A 17810-nucleotide genomic window follows, 5' to 3' on the forward strand; every position below is an offset into this window, starting at 1 on the left:
TAGCTGGTGCCCCTTATACGGCCTACGTCCAGGACTGGCACTGGTGAGGGGCAATACGATAAAGGCCGCGTGGGCGCACCCAGAAAGCCATGGAGGGGTTAATAATGGAGGGGAAAATGTAGAAGGTGCTGAATTACGTAGCTCCCGTGAGTAGAAAGAGGAAATAAAGAGCCGTCTGTCGCCCGGCAGGTTCCTCGCCCTGGGCACATTGAGGGGGGAATTCAATATTCCGGAGACGACGTCTCTCGGGGGTAACTGCAGGAAAACATCTCTACAGATCCCGGGAGAGGTCTGTCAATTATCAGTCCGTACATTACAGGAAAGGCAGCGTCTGGCAATCTGCTGTGAGGTTTCAGTTGGTACGAGACCGCACAGGTTCTCAAACTCGGTCCTCAGGACCCCCACACTGTCCGCGGTTTCCAGGTCACCCGGCAGGCGCACAGGTGCACTCATTACTCATTGACACATTTTAAAAGATCCACAGGTGAAGCTAATTGTTTCACTTGTGATTCTGTGAGGAGACCTGGAAAACATGCACTGTGTGGGGTCCTGAGGACCGGGTTTGAGAACCTGTGTACTAGAGTATAGGTTTTATGCTTCAGATTGCGGGACCCAGGCACGGTTTACCAGCTCCTCCTATTAGACTGTAAGCTCTTGTGAACAAGGTGTTAAGTCGGATCACGTGGTACGGCAAGGGGTGCAAATCCTTACTTGCCTACAATGGCCGTGTACTGCCTGAGAGGCGTCATAAAACTGACATCCGATAGATAGATAGATAGATAGATAGATAGATATAATCCATACCCTCCAACATCTGAAGGGCAGAAATTGGTACAGGGGCCATGGTCATGGGTAAAGAAGGTGTGGCCTGTCCCCTATCCTATATTTTGAATGGACAGCTGGAGACCCAGAATGCTGTTAAAAAGCACTTTTTGACAGGTTCAGGCCATAAAAACTGGTACTGTACCAGCCAAAAAGGTACAGTTGGAGGTATGATAATCCGCCCACACCCATCACATGACCATGTAGTGTGGCCACACCCTCTTCTGGCATACGCGACATGATCCATTTCCTAAACAGGAAAATTAGAATTTCTGCAAATACCATATGTTCTAGAACAGGTATAGGTGCCCGTAGGCAGTGGTGGTACAAGGAGGCACTTGGGGATGTTGTCAGTCCCTCTCCTTATACCCACGCCCTGCTCCTCCATTGCTTTACCTCACAGAAGACACATTTTCGCTGTTCTAGACTCTCTCCAAACTGGAGAACCCAAGTGCGGCCTGCTTACCGGCCAGAGCCTAGGCCTCTGGTGTGTGAACCCCGCCAGTCAGTCCTGGTCACAAGCGAATACGGATGTATGTCAGGGACAGGGAGACAGCTGGCATGTAAATGACTATGGTAATAGGAATACCATATTACCACCCAGGATCGCATTGTAAAATGCAATCATATCACCCCAATGTATTACAGGCCAGGGGGCAGGGACATGGCCCGTCCCTGCGCCCATACTTGTACTGCAATGTTGAGTTGGGCTGCTCCGCACAACTCTAAATGGTGTTCTACAGTTGTAAGTCCACCCCCCCCCCCCCTTCCTGCCCTGACTGTAGTGCAAGGAGGATTCTACCAATCTGGCCCCAGTAGCTGGATCTGTGCTTCTAGCTGTGAATCAGCCCCTCCCGCTGCACAGCGCTGTTATATATTGTGTACGTGGTGTGCATGGAAATCAGACCTAATAGAGCTCTCCTTATGGCCGCGGCTGGTAACAGTGACTGGGGAATGGGCATCTTGTCTTATGCTTCCCTCCGCAGGGACCCTGAGTGCAGATCAGCATTACGCTGACAGTCACGATTCAGCGCTGGTTGATGTAACATCTCTGCTGATAGTCCCTGAGCAGCCCGGGAATAATTACACTGAGCGTTGTGCTGTGCGCTGGGAATGGCGTCAGCGTCCCCTGTCACTGGGGGCACCTGTGTGATCCTGTCTGATAGACACGAATCACTGGTGGGTGGGACTGAGGACACAGGCGCGGCCCATAGGCCCAAAGCACAGAAAGTGCACTGCGTCCCCAGACAGGCGGATCAGGGGGACAATTATTGGGCATTTGGTCGGAGTCTGACTTATTGTTAAATGATCCCTACGTGCATTACTGTAGGGATCTCAATGCGCTAATATATAAAGCTTTAGAAACCACAGCTCCACCCACTGCTTCCACAGCTCCACCCACTGCTTCTACATCAAGTTTTTAAATAAGGTTTTTGGGGTCACTACTGAGAGATGGTTTGCTCTGTAACCCTCTCCCGAATGTCCCAGCTCTGGCCATGCAGCCCAGCTCCAGCCACATCCCCCAGCTCTGGGAACGCGGCCCAGCTCCTGTCACAGGGTCTAGCTCTGGTCATGTGGCCCAGCTCTAGCCACATGCCACGGCACAGTGCCAGCCACATGCCCCAGCCATACAGCCCAGCTCCAGCCACATGCTCTAGCCATACAGCCCAGCTCCAGCCATTCAGCACAGCACCAACCACATGCTCCAGCCACATGCCCCAGCTCCGGGAACACGGCCCAGTTCCTGTGACAGAGTCTAGCTCTGGTCATGCGGCCCAGCTCTAGCCACATGCCCCAGGCACAGCGCCAGCCATACAGCCCAGCTCCAGCCACATGCTCTAGCCATACAGCCCAGCTCCAGCCACATGCTCCAGCCTTGCAGCACAGCACCAACCACATGCTCCAGCCACATGCCCCAGCTCCGGGAACGCGGCCCAGTTCCTGTCACAGAGTCTAGCTCTGGTCATGCGGCCCAGCTCTATCCACATGCTCTAGCCATACAGCCCAGCTCCAGGCACGCTGCACAGCACCAGCCACATGGCCCAGCTCCAGCCACATGCTCCTGCCATGCAGCACAGCACCAACCACATGCCCCAGCCATACAGCCCAGCTCCTGCCATGCTGCACAGCACCAGCCACATGCCCCAGCTCCAGCCACGCAGCACAGCACCAGCCACATGCTCCAGCCATGCTGCACAGCACCAGCCACATGCCCCAGCCATACAGCCCAGCTCCAGCCACATGCTCTAGCCATACAGCCCAGCTCCAGCCACATGCTCCTGCCATGCAGCACAGCACCAACCACATGCCCCAGCCATACAGCCCAGCTCCTGCCATGCTGCACAGCACCAGCCACATGCCCCAGCTCCAGCCACGCAGCACAGCACCAGCCACATGCTCCAGCCATGCTGCACAGCACCAGCCACATGCCCCAGCCATGCAGCACAGCGCCAGCCACCTGCTCCGGTGACACGTGGCCCCTGTAGCACTGTGGTGATGCGTGGCCCCTAAGGTGCTGGAGTGACATTTGGCCCCTGAGGTGCTGGAGTGACATTTGGCCCCTGTAGTGCTGGATTGATGCTTGGCCCCTGTAGTGTTGTACTGACACGTGTCCCCTGTAGCAGTGGAGTGACGTGTGGCCCCTGCAGAGCAGGATAGATTATTAGAACACTCATTATACTTTTCCATACAATTAATCTCTCCTCGTACTTCGCTGCTCTCAGAATGATTTCCCGTTGGTCTCGTTTGTTTCATTTCGTCTTTGTAATCTCTTGGTATAATTGCAAAGCGCAGAATGAAAGTCTCAGTGCCGGCTGCGCTCCTTTATCTCGCTCGTAGTGTTATTAATGTCATTCGTATGCCAGGCAATAACAAGGGCCCGCACCCTCCGTTACCACGTGCACAATCCCGGCTCTCGGTTACGAGGACTTAACCCTGCAACACCCAGTAACTGAGCCCTACTCACCGCAGGGTCACGCTACTATATAGCCTGTTCTCGGGTCACCTTTCCTCCAATATACTGTACACGTGTTCTGTGTGTTATGCTGAAACTATCCGGAAGTGACATCACTGGCACAGGTGGAGTCCAACTGTAATTACATTCCAACGTGATGACATCATTTTTATCACTGTTCAGCTTTTTATATACAGTGAAAGAGGGGGGGGCAGATTTACTAAGCCTTGGAGAGCGATAAAGTGGAGAGAAATAATGAGGTCTATTTACTAAGCTGTGGTTAGAGATAAAGAGGGTGAGATCGAGAATCAGCCAATTAGCTTCTAACTGTCACAGGCCGTGTTTTGAAACAGGATAGTTAGTCTTGGGCCACACATAGCGGGCAAACGGGGCCCGTTCAGCGGGACCCGCTTGGCCGCAAGGAGCCTGTGCACATATTAGAGGCGGCACCACAGCCTCCAGGTCCTAAGGTTAGAGATAAAGTGGGCGGAGATAAAGAACCAGCCAATCAGCTCCTAACTGTCATGTTACAGGCTGTGTTTACAAAAGGACAGTTAGTCCTGGGCCACACATAGGGGCCAAGTGGGTCCTGCTGAATGGGACCTGATTGGCCGCAATGTGTGGATGGTAGAGAGTGCAGCATTCTTTACTTGCCTCCCAGCCTGTTGCCAGGCAGTGACTGGCTACGAACATGTTGATTGGTGGATGGGCAGAACTATCCACCAATCGTAGTGCTGGAAGCTATTCCCTCTATGGAAGCGTGTGGGACATGACGCAGCACTGCAGGACGGGCGTGCTGTGATTATTGCATTTCCCAGGACCTGCCAAGCTAAAAAGATGAATCTGACCAGGGGGTCTGTGTGCTAGACTTGAAAAGCGATAAAGTAGAGATAAAGTACCGACCAATCAGCTCCTAACTGACTGGCGATGTTTAACAAAGTGACAGTTGTGAGCTAGGTGGTACTTTTCTCTCTCTCCACTTTATCTCTCTCCGATGTTTAGTACATCTGGTCCAGAGATGAATTGGTTCACTTTACTGATCAGGAGATGGACGGGGGCGTTTATTATCGTATTAATCTGGAACACAGACATCCTGCGGAGGTGCCGGCACTACATAAACCTTCTCGGCATTACCTCTTTATAAGAACGTTAATGCATCCTCTTCGGCCTGCGGCTAATATCCATTATTGTCCCAGTGTGGCTGGTAAATGTTCCTGCTATTGGCCGGGGGCCGGAGGTGTATCTGTGTGTGATTTATGGTGTATCTTTGTGTTGGTCTGTGTGATTGTGTATAGTCACTGAGGTGTGTCAGCGCCAACAAAACCACGGTACACGGCGGCCTCTCAGGAAACCAATCCCTGCCAGCGCCGGGGGAGGGGAACGTTCTGGATGAAGGTTTACTTTATATATTAGTTTTTAACCCTTACCAGTGTGTGAAAATAAAAGGAGGAAATACGCACCCTCTGTGCCTCTCTGCTGATCATTACCATCTCTGGTCGCTGATGCAAAGGAGACACTGGGCAATATATCTCCCCCCCCCGTGTGTACGGGGCCTTATCCTACTGAGCAGTCATTACACCCCCTGCTGATCATTACACCCCCTGCTGATCATTACACCTTCTGCTGATCATTACACCTTCTGCTGATCATTGCACCCCCTGCTGATCATTACACCCTCTGCTGATCATTACACATTCTGCTGATCATTACACCCTCTGCTGATCATTACACCCTCTGCTGATCATTACACCCTCTGTGCCTCTCTGCTGATCATTACACCCTCTGTGCCTCTCTGCTGATCATTACACCTTCTGCTGATCATTACACCCTCTGCTGATCATTACACCCTCTGCACCTCTCTGCTGATCATTACACCCTCTGCTGATCATTACACCTTCTGCTGATCATTACACCCTCTGCTGATCATTACACCCTCTACACCTCTCTGCTGATCATTACACCCTCTGCACCTCTCTGCGATCATTACACCCCCTGCTGATCATTACACCCTCTGCTGATCATTACACCCTCTGCACCTCTCTGCTGATCATTACACCCCCTGCTGATCATTACACCTTCTGCTGATCATTACACCCTCTGCTGATCATTACACCCTCTGCACCTCTCTGCTGATCATTGCACCCTCTGCTGATCATTGCACCCTCTGCTGATCATTACACCCTCTGCTGATCATTACACCCTCTACACCTCTCTGCTGATCATTACACCCTCTGCACCTCTCTGCGATCATTACACCCCCTGCTAATCATTACACCCTCTGCTGATCATTACACCCTCTGCACCTCTCTGCTGATCATTACACCCCCTGCTGATCATTACACCTTCTGCTGATCATTACACCCTCTGCTGATCATTACACCCTCTGCACCTCTCTGCTGATCATTGCACCTTCTGCTGATCATTACACCTCCTGCTGATCATTACACCCTCTGCTGATCATTACACCCTCTGCACCCCTCTGCTGATCATTACACCTTCTGCTGATCATTACACCTTCTGTGCCTCTCTGCTGATCATTACACCCTCTGTGCCTCTCTGCTGATCATTACACCCTCTGTGCCGCTCTGCTGATCATTACACCTTCTGCTGATCATTACACCCTTTGCACCTCTCTGCTGATCATTACACCCTCTGCTGATCATTACACCTTCTGCTGATCATTACACCCTCTGCACCTCTCTGCTGATCATTACACCCTCTGCACCTCTCTGCTGATCATTACACCCTCTGCTGATCATTTCACCTTCTGCTGATCATTACACCCTCTGCTGATCATTACACCCTCTGCACCTCTCTGCTGATCATTTCACCCTCTGCGCCGCTCTGCTGATCATTACACCCCCTGCTGATCATTACACCCTATGCACCTCTCTGCTGATCATTACACCCCCTGATGATCATTACAACTTCTGCTGATCATTACACCCCCTGCTGATCATTACACCCCCTGCTGATCATTTCACCTTCTGCTGATCATTACACCCTCTGCACCTCTCTGCTGATCATTACACCCTCTGCTGATCATTACACCTTCTGCACCTCTCTGCTGATCAATACACCCTCTGCTGATCCATACACCCTATGCGCCACTCTGCTGATAATTACACCCTCTGCTGATCATTACACCCTCTGCGCCACTCTGCTGATCATTACACCCTCTGCTGATCATTACACCCTCTGTGCCTCTCTGCTGATCACTACATCCTCTGCTGATCATTACACCCCCTGTGCCTCTCTGCTGATCATTACACCCTCTGCACCTCTCTGCTGATCATTACACCCCCTGCTGATCATTACACCCTCTGCTGATCCTTACACCCTCTGCACCTCTCTGCAGATCATTACACCCTGTGCACCTCTCTGCTGATCATTACACCTCCTGCTGATCATTACACCCTCTGTGCCTCTCTGCTGATCATTACACCCCCTGCTGATCATTACACCCCCTGCAGATCATTGCACCCTCTGCTGATCATTACACCCTCTGCACCTCTCTTCGGAGCATTACACCCTCTGCACCTCTCTGCGGAGCATTACACCCTCTGCACCTCTCTGCTGATCATTACACCCCCTGCTGATCATTACACCCTCTGTGCCTCTCTGCTGATCATTACACCCCCTGCAGATCATTACACCTTCTACTGATTATTGCACCCTCTGCTGATCATTACACCCTCTGCACCTCTCTGCTGATCATTACACCCTCTGTGCCTCTCTGCTGATCATTACACCTCTCTGCTGATCATTACACCTTCTGCACCTCTCTGCTGATCATTACACCCTCTGTGCCTTTCTGCTTATTACACCCTCTGCTGATCATTACACCCTCTGCTGATCCTTACACCTCTCTGTGGAGCATTACACCATCTGCACCTCTCTGCGGAGCATTTCACCCTCTGCACCTCTCTGCGGAGCATTTCACCCTCTGCACCTTTCTGAGGCGCATTTCACCCTCTGCACCTCTCTGAGGCGCATTTCACCCTCTGCACCTCTCTGTGGAGCATTACACCCTCTGCACCTCTCTGCGGCGCATTACACCCTCTGCACCTATCTGCGGAGCATTACACCCTCTGCACCTGTCTGCGGAGCATTACACCCTCTGCACCTCTCTGCGGAGCATTACACCCTCTGCACCTCTCTGCGGAGCATTTCACCCTCTGCACCTCTCTGCGGAGCATTACACCCTCTGCACCTCTCTGCGGAGCATTACACCCTCTGCACCTCTCTGCGGAGCATTACACCCTCTGCACCTCTCTGCGGAGCATTACACCCTCTGCACCTCTCTGCGGAGCATTACACCCTCTGCACCTCTCTGCGGAGCATTACACCCTCTGCACCTCTCTGCGGAGCATTTCACCCTCTGCACCTCTCTGCGGAGCATTTCACCTTCTGCACCTCTCTGCGGAGCATTACACCCTCTGCACCTCTCTGCGGAGCATTACACCCTCTGCACCTTTTTGCTGAGCATTTCACCCTCTGCACCTGTCTGCGGAGCATTACACCCTCTGCACCTCTCTGCGGAGCATTTCACCATCTGCACCTCTCTAGGGAGCATTTCACCCTCTGCACCTCTCTGCGGAGCATTTCACCCTCTGCACCTCTCTGCGGAGCATTTCACCCTCTGCACCTCTCTGAGGCGCATTTCACTCTCTGAGGCGCATTTCACCCTCTGCACCTCTCTGAGGCGCATTTCACCCTCTGCACCTCTCTATGGAGCATTTCACCCTCTGCACCTCTCTGCAGAGCATTACACCCTCTGCACCTCTCTGCGGAGCATTACACCCTCTGCACCTGTCTGCGGAGCATTACACCCTCTGCACCTGTCTGCGGAGCATTACACCCTCTGCACCTCTCTGCGGAGCATTACACCCTCTGCACCTCTCTGCGGAGCATTACACCCTCTGCACCTCTCTGCGGAGCATTACACCCTCTGCACCTCTCTGCGGAGCATTACACCCTCTGCACCTCTCTGCGGAGCATTACACCTTCTGCACCTCTCTGCGGAGCAGTCTCGTCAACGTTGAGATACCTTTACTATGACTTTATATTAGACACTATTTCTTGTTAGCTGCATTACACTTTGTGCCCGATTCAGAACGGATTGCTGGGCTGCGAGTGTTCAGAGTCCAGTGATCAGGATAATGCCGCGTTGCACACAGTGAACTCCCGCCCATGTGCGCGGCTGAGGATGTGTTTGCAGCCGTGCACATGAGAGGATCACTCACCGTGGAGTCCGGCCCCATTATATGTCTATGCACATAACACACATATCGCCATCGTACGTGAAAAATTATTTTCTTTATAAAGAGCGGTAATGGACGGGTCAGTTAGGGGTCAGTTATGACAAGTCCATGGATTCTTGCGGTGAATAAATCGATGTTGTGTCTTGCGCCATGTCCCAATGTATTTCCTCCCCGGTTTCCCCGCTCCGCACGTTCGCTCTTTGTGGCCACTGGTGACGCTGACCCTGTCCATGATGTAGGTGTAATAAGCATGGTACTTGTGCTTTGGATTTGCAGTTTCTCCCCCTTGACCAGTAGGTGGCGCCTCACTGCTCACTGGAATTGATCTCAGCTTCAGTCTTTGATGCCATTGGACGGTTGCTTAGAGAGGCCAGAAATGGGATCTCCTGTGATGGAGTTTTCAGAAAGCCGTGCTCCAGATCAATGCAACACTGAGGGAGAAAGAAAGAGTCATCCGGGGATATTCCACATACTTACTAATGGAGGCGTTGCCCATAGCAACCAATTAGAAACGAGCTATCATTTATCTAGCGCAACATACCTTGAGTGCTACAAGCGTGTCCAAGCCGATGCAGAACTCAGCGCTGCTGTCATCTGGGGGGATAGAACCGCAGTCATTAACGCTATACGCACTGAGGACGTACCTATCCCCAGTGATTACCTCAGCTCTAGTGGTCAGAGTGGCAGCCATTTTGGGTACTTGTGTATTATCACGGCGCCCCCGATTTCCATCGCAGGGCATTGTACAACCACAAAATCGCATTGCATGCGATGCGATGAGACGAGACACGATTATACCTGATTTTTAATTGTACAGGCACCCAGATGCCTGATTCCTATGTTAAATGCCCCACCCAGACCCGATTTTAGATTGTACACCCACCCTGATGGGTAAGGACTATGTTCAAATGCCCCCCCACTATCAACGCCAACCTGAAGCGTGGCGAGCGGCGGCGGTACGCGTCCTCCGACCTTTTCATACCCCCACTATCCACGTCGGCGTGGAGTTGATTTTATATAGTGTGGCGAGCCACCGAGCCCGAAGCGTGGACGAGCAATACTTGTGAAGTAATTCGCGTCCCCTTGCGGGGCTCGCTGCGCTTGCCACACTCTATAAAATCAACTCCACGCCGACGTGGATAGTGGGGGTATGAAAAGTTCGGAGGATGCGTTCCGCCGCCCCACGCGGGCACGCTGCACTCGCCACGCTTCGGGTTGGCGTTGATAGTGGGGTGGCGTTAACAATGGGGGGGCATTTAACATTGTACACCCACCCTGATGGGTAATGACAATCTAAAATCGGGTCTGGGTGGGCATTTAACATGGAAATTGCGTTGCATCGCATCGCATGCCATTATAATGCATACCCTCCAACATGACCCATTCCATTAGGTACAAAATGCTCTGTTCCTGGACTTCCCTGCCAGTGGCAGTTACAGATGTGAGCCTGCAGCACAGTCCAATATTCAAAAAGGGGAGCCACACCAGCTGCCATCCCAAACATCACTGAGAGTTGATGTGACCCCCCCTCTTTGAATATTAGACTGTGCTGCAGGCTCACATCTATAACTGTCACTGGCAGGGAAGTCCAGGAACAGAGCATTTTGTACCTAATGGGATGGGTCATGTTGGAGGGTATGATAATGGCATGCGATGCGACGCTATATTAAAATTGTACACTCATCCCGGGGAAAGGCTCAAATCTGGTCCATCGCATGCCATCGCATACCTTAATTAGTGGTATGCGATGCGACGCGATGGGCGCCGTGATAATACACAAGTACCCCATTTTGTTAGGCTGGACTAGGGCCAGGGCCCTAGTAACACATAGCAATACTGGCCCAGGGCTCAACAATTCAAGGGGCCTTCAAGGAGGGGCAGGTGGTGGTGAAGTCATAGTGATAACACAGCCAGACAGTGAGAGGCTGTCAGCATGAGGATTGCTGAATGACTGGAGCTATCCACCAATCATAGTGCAGCATTCACCTGCCTCCCAACTGTCATTGTTCAAACCCAACCTGTAAAGGGACAGTTAGGGGCTGATTGGCTGGCACGTTATAACCTTCCATTTTATCACTTCTCCTGGCTTAATACGCACTTATGTGGAGAGTGATAAACAACCAATCAGCTCCTAACTGTCATTTTTTTTAACACACTCGGCCTGTCACGTGACAGGTGCTGATTGGCTGGTTGTTTATCACTCTCCAACTTTATCACTTTTTGAAGATTGATACATTTGGTCCTTAGGAAGAGATGAGAGATAAAGTAGGCCCAGAGCAACCAATCCGCTTGTAACTGTCATTTCACAGACGTACTGTATATATCTGTATACATCTCATGCCCGTATAAGGATGGCCTCTGCCTCAGTATCCTCATAATGGCCCTTATTCTGATCGGTGCGGCCCGATCAGGAATATGCGGCCGCGACCGTGCAGGCGAATCCCCGCCTTCCATACGGATCGCCACCTCCGTCCGTAAGCGGATATGTGGCGATCCGCATGAAATTGGATGGGGATACGCCTCCTCCGTCTTGGGAGCAGCCCCTGCATTCGATGGTCGCCGAACATCGAATGCAGGGCCGCACGCTCCACCAGGTCCCGCCAAACAAGACCACACGGACACTTGTCCGTGTGAAATCATGTATGGGGGCGGGCAGCTGACATCCGGCGATGTCAGATGCCCGCCCCCTACACACGCGTCACGGCCTCATTACCATGCATACGCCCCGCGTTTGCATGGGAACGCCCATGAAACGCGGGGCGTATGCATAGGGTAATGAGGCTAAGTAGCCCCTCACGCCCCTCAACGCCCCCTGTGCGGCGTGTCAAGAATACGTGCGGCGAAATCGCCTGCACATGCGCAGAGTGACCTCTGCACATGCGCAGACGATCACCATCGGCGGCCCGTACGCATGCGGAGAAATCCGCACCGATCAGAATAAGGGCCAATGTCCGTGTTCTGCCTTGTTAGGCCTGTATTAGTATATAATCCTCTGTAACCATGGCTTTACTATCCATGTGATTACATAGCTTGGAGTTATATGACGTCACCCTGTGATGTCACTGTCTACGTATCAGGAACTACAGGATAAACAAGGCATCAGCTGTGACAGTCACCAGACCCTGTATATCCTGCTATAGTATAAACCTCCCAGTAACACCATAATCTCCCCCAATGTCATTCCCAGTGCTCTGTAACCTGGGTGGTCGCACCCGCGCTGTTTAGTTCCCATCTTACCCACAATCAGCGCTCTGATCGCCAGACTCTCGCTCCCCAACCCAACGTCCACAGTCAGCCACTGCGGGGAACCGTTCGTGACTTCCAGCCTGCAAAACGGAAAGTAACATCCAGTAAGATAAACCCTGGACTGAAACTAGGCCTCCGACATACATTAACCCTTTGAGCGCCAAGTGAATGTGGTCAAAATTGGCAAGCCAACATCTGTATCCATTATAATGACCGGTAATGTCATCTTATAGAGGAAATATAATCTTTTTTTTTTTTACACAACATTTTTTTATTTGACTTTGTATAACAAATGTGAGCGACGGTGAAGTTGTTAGCGGATATTTTGCACATCTCTCTCAGAGCTGTTCTTACTCAAAGGGATAACGTCAGCTGGCGGTGTATACGTTCTCTGCGGTGTCGGACTTCAGGGCATGCAGTTACTACCTCCCTGTTTAACATGTCAACATTCACCATTGATTATGACGACGTGGTTGAAGCATAGGAGGTTATTCTGGTTCACACGCAGCACTGGGAAGTTTGCAGCGCTGCGTGTGATTTTAACCACACCCTGCTCGTCAAACCTGCCGGAGGTCTGATAGGTGTGGGAGGTTTACGTTGGATCTGGGAGGCTTACCTGCATTCTTAGGGTCTTGGAGTGCCACTTGATTTTCCCATCCGATCCAGGACAGTAGACAAACGTAGCTTGGACGCCCATTTATCAAAAAATATTGCGGCTTATTCCCTAAAAACGCAATTTTGGCCGGTAACTGCAAACCGCCTATGTACCGAAGAGATATAGAGGTATCGCTGGGACCCTCCCAGGGGCCCCTGTCCCTGCGGGTGTAGGATGCTCCGGCACTGTGATTCCGGCTGGGTGGTATTATCGCGGCCAGACCGCATTGAGCATGCGGATATTGTTAAATAGACCCCTAGGGGCCGAAGGAGCTGTATATTGTCCCCCCCCCCCCCCCCCCCCCCCCTACTTACCCCAATCTTTTCACACAGGCTTTGGAGATGAGGTTCTCCGGTCGCTCGATGCACAGCTTGGCGATGGCGTCCCGAGTGCGCACCTGGGGGTAAGTGACGTGAGAGGGAAGGTCAGAAATGGCCCTGCCCGGTACATTGCCCAATTTACTGCCCAGAGCTGGAGATGCCGGGGGAAATGTACTAAAACCTCTAATAATGAAAAAAGGTGATGTTGCCCGTAGCAACCGGATTCTGTCTATCATTGTCTAGGTTGCAATGGAGAAATGGTCACCTCTATGCTTTTTTAGTAGCTTTAGTAAATTTACCTCATATGTGACAGAATTATCTATATAGCGCCGACATATTCTATTGCACTGTACACTACGGGGGAATTTACTGAGATGGGAGTTATATTTCACATGCGATGTTGCTATGGGAACCAATCAGCATCCACTTACTGCGCTGATCTTGAGGGGTAGATGTATGAAGCAGTGATAAGGGAGGAGAAGTGATAACGTGCCTGGTACTTTATCACCGGCCAATCAGCTCCTGACAGGCTCGGTTTAATAAGGGACAGTCAGGAGCTGATTGGCCGGTGATAAAGTACCAGGCACTTTATCACTTCTCCTCCCTTATCACTGCTTCATACATCTACCCCTGAATTATTTATGGAGGAACTTTATCACCTCAACCAATTATGTCTTCCGGACACCCGGCCCGGCGGTGTCAGCATCAGTCAGATGTCAGTGGCACACCCCTGGAGCAGGCTCTTGCAATTACATGGCGCAATTATCCCTGCGTAAATGAGGTATCTGTCAGTAGCTGATGACATTACCCGGATAATACTGACAGGATGATGACTTGTGTAATGAATGGATGATGCCTTACTTGGTGTTATTTGTGCTGCTCGGTGCTAGCTGGGACATGTAGTGCACATAGACATAGTCACCTATCATTGTGTGTCTCACCTGACAGGGGATAAGGAGGGGGCGTCCTTTCCAGTCTGCTGCTGTCTCCTCAGGTGGGCCAGGGGTCAGCTGCTGGTCACCCCCCTGCTGGGCTGGATTGTCTATTGTGACAGAGTCCTTTGAAAGCTGCGTCCCCTGATCACAAGGGGGGAATGGTTGGGCCAAGCTGCTTGTTTCCTTCACAGGGCTTCCCCCCAGGAGACGTCTCTGGATCACGCTGTGAGGTTGCTGCATCCACAACACAAAGACCCCGCGTCAGTGAGGTGACCCCACCGGCGCTATCTCCTCGCCACCTGTCCATCAGTGAGTATACCCCCTGTATACCACCGGCGTTATCTCCTCGCCACCTGTCCATCAGTATACCCCCTGTATACCACCAGCGTTATCTCCTCGCCACCTGTCCATGAGTATACCCCCTGTATACCACCAGCGTTATCTCCTCGTCACCTGTCCATCAGTATACCCCCTGTATACCACCAGCGTTATCTCCTCGTCACCTGTCCATCAGTGAGTATACCCCCTGTATACCACCGGCGTTATCTCCTCGTCACCTGTCCATCAGTATACCCCCTGTATACCACCAGCGTTATCTCCTCGTCACCTGTCCATCAGTGAGTATACCCCCTGTATACCACCAGTGTTATCTCCTCGTCACCTGTCCATCAGTGAGTATACCCCCTGTATACCACCGGCGTTATCTCCTCGTCACCTGTCCATCAGTATACCCCCTGTATACCACCGGCGTTATCTCCTCGTCACTTGTCCATCAGTGAGTATACCCCCTGTATACCACCAGCGTTATCTCCTCGTCACCTGTCCATCAGTGAGTATACCCCCTGTTTACCACCAGCGTTATCTCCTCGTCACCTGTCCATCAGTGAGTATATCCCCTGTATACCACCGGCGTTATCTCCTCGTCACCTGTCCATCAGTATACCCCCTGTATACCACCAGCGTTATCTCCTCGTCACCTGTCCATCAGTATACCCCCTGTATACCACCAGCATTATCTCCTCGTCACCTGTCCATCAGTATACCCCCTGTATACCAAGAGCGTTATCTCCTCGCCACCTGTCCATCAGTAAGTATACCCCCTGTATACCAAGAGTGTTATCTCCTCGTCACCTGTCCATCAGTATACCCCCTGTATACCACCGGCATTATCTCCTCGTCACCTGTCCATCAGTGCGTATACCCCCTGTATACCACCAGCGTTATCTCCTTGTCACCTGTCCATCAGTATACCCCCTGTATACCACCAGCATTATCTCCTCGCCACCTGTCCATCAGTATACCCCCCTGTATACCACCAGCGTTATCTCCTCGTCACCTGTCCATCAGTATACCCCCTGTATACCACCAGCGTTATCTCCTCGTCACCTGTCCATCAGTATACCACCAGCGTTATCTCGTCACCTGTCCATCAGTATACCCCCTGTATACCACCAGCGTTATCTCCTCATCACCTGTCCATCAGTATACCCCCCTGTATACCACCAGCGTTATCTCCTTGTCACCTGTCCATCAGTATACCCCCTGTATACCACCAGCATTATCTCCTTGTCACCTGTCCATCAGTGAGTATACCCCCTGTATACCAAGAGCGTTATCTCCTCGCCACCTGTCCATCAGTATACCCCCTGTATACCACCGGCATTATCTCCTCGTCACCTGTCCATCAGTGCGTATACCCCCTGTATACCACCAGCGTTATCTCCTTGTCACCTGTCCATCAGTGAGTATACCCCCTGTATACCACCGGCGTTATCTCCTCGTCACCTGTCCATCAGTATACCCCCTGTATACCACCAGCGTTATCTCCTCGTCACCTGTCCATCAGTGAGTATACCCCCTGTATACCACCGGCGTTATCTCCTCGTCACCTGTCCATCAGTATACCCCCTGTATACCACCAGCGTTATCTCCTCGTCACCTGTCCATCAGTATACCCCCTGTATACCACCGGCGTTATCTCCTTGTCACCTGTCCATCAGTATACCCCCTGTATACCACCGGCGTTATCTCCTCGTCACCTGTCCATCAGTATACCCCCTGTATACCACCGGCGTTATCTCCTTGTCACCTGTCCATCAGTATACCCCCCTGTATACCACCAGCGTTATCTCCTTGTCACCTGTCCATCAGTGAGTATACCCCCTGTATACCACCAGCGTTATCTCCTCGTCACCTGTCCATCAGTATACCCCCTGTATACCACCGGCGTTATCTCCTTGTCACCTGTCCATCAGTATACCCCCTGTATACCACCAGCGTTATCTCCTCGCCACCTGTCCATCAGTGAGTATACCCCCTGTATACCAAGAGCGTTATCTCCTCGTCACCTGTCCATCAGTATACCCCCTGTATACCACCAGCATTATCTCCTCGCCACCTGTCCATCAGTATACCCCCCTGTATACCACCAGCGTTATCTCCTCGTCACCTGTCCATCAGTATACCCCCTGTATACCACCAGCATTATCTCCTTGTCACCTGTCCATCAGTGAGTATACCCCCCTGTATACCACCAGCGTTATCTCCTCGTCACCTGTCCATCAGTATACCCCCTGTATACCACCAGCATTATCTCCTTGTCACCTGTCCATCAGTATACCCCCTGTATACCAAGAGCGTTATCTCCTCGTCACCTGTCCATCAGTGAGTATACCCCCTGTATACCAAGAGTGTTATCTCCTCGTCACCTGTCCATCAGTATACCCCCTGTATACCACCGGCGTTATCTCCTCGTCACCTGTCCATCAGTATACCCCCTGTATACCACCAGCGTTATCTCCTTGTCACCTGTCCATCAGTATACCCCCTGTATACCACCGGCGTTATCTCCTTGTCACCTGTCCATCAGTGAGTATACCCCCTGTATACCACCAGCGTTATCTCCTTGTCACCTGTCCATCAGTATACCCCCTGTATACCACCAGCGTTATCTCCTCGTCACCTGTCCATCAGTATACCACCAGCGTTATCTCCTCGTCACCTGTCCATCAGTATACCCCCTGTATACCACCAGCGTTATCTCCTTGTCACCTGTCCATCAGTATACCCCCTGTATACCACCAGCGTTATCTCCTCGCCACCTGTCCATCAGTGAGTATACCCCCTGTATACCAAGAGCGTTATCTCCTCGTCACCTGTCCATCAGTATACCCCCTGTATACCACCAGCATTATCTCCTCGCCACCTGTCCATCAGTATACCCCCCTGTATACCACCAGCGTTATCTCCTCGTCACCTGTCCATCAGTATACCCCCTGTATACCACCAGCATTATCTCCTTGTCACCTGTCCATCAGTATACCCCCTGTATACCACCAGCGTTATCTCCTCGTCACCTGTCCATCAGTATACCCCCTGTATACCACCAGCATTATCTCCTTGTCACCTGTCCATCAGTGAGTATACCCCCCTGTATACCACCAGCGTTATCTCCTCGTCACCTGTCCATCAGTATACCCCCTGTATACCACCAGCGTTATCTCCTCGTCACCTGTCCATCAGTGAGTATACCCCCTGTATACCAAGAGCGTTATCTCCTCGCCACCTGTCCATCAGTATACCCCCTGTATACCACCGGCGTTATCTCCTCGTCAA

The 17810-nt window shown here is 51.7% G+C and overlaps 1 protein-coding gene across 1 annotated transcript in view; it reads right to left on the reverse strand.

Annotated features, from left to right (window-relative positions):
- Positions 1-9075: 9075 nt before the first annotated feature.
- Positions 9076-17810, reverse strand: part of NRIP2 (nuclear receptor interacting protein 2) — a 14182-nt gene continuing 5447 nt past the window's right edge. Inside the window, exons 2-6 of the mRNA XM_083181013.1 lie at positions 14202-14429; positions 13255-13337; positions 12277-12365; positions 9581-9633; positions 9076-9470 (exon numbers count right to left, since the gene is read on the reverse strand). Of these exons, the coding sequence (XP_083037139.1) occupies positions 9345-9470; positions 9581-9633; positions 12277-12365; positions 13255-13337; positions 14202-14429 (579 nt within the window). The 3' untranslated portion in view covers positions 9076-9344. The remainder of the gene's footprint in view (positions 9471-9580; positions 9634-12276; positions 12366-13254; positions 13338-14201; positions 14430-17810) is intronic.

This window comes from Crinia signifera, chromosome 4 (assembly GCF_055691185.1).
Source record: "Crinia signifera chromosome 4, ASM5569118v1, whole genome shotgun sequence".
In the NCBI taxonomy this organism is placed as follows: Eukaryota; Metazoa; Chordata; class Amphibia; order Anura; family Myobatrachidae; genus Crinia; species Crinia signifera.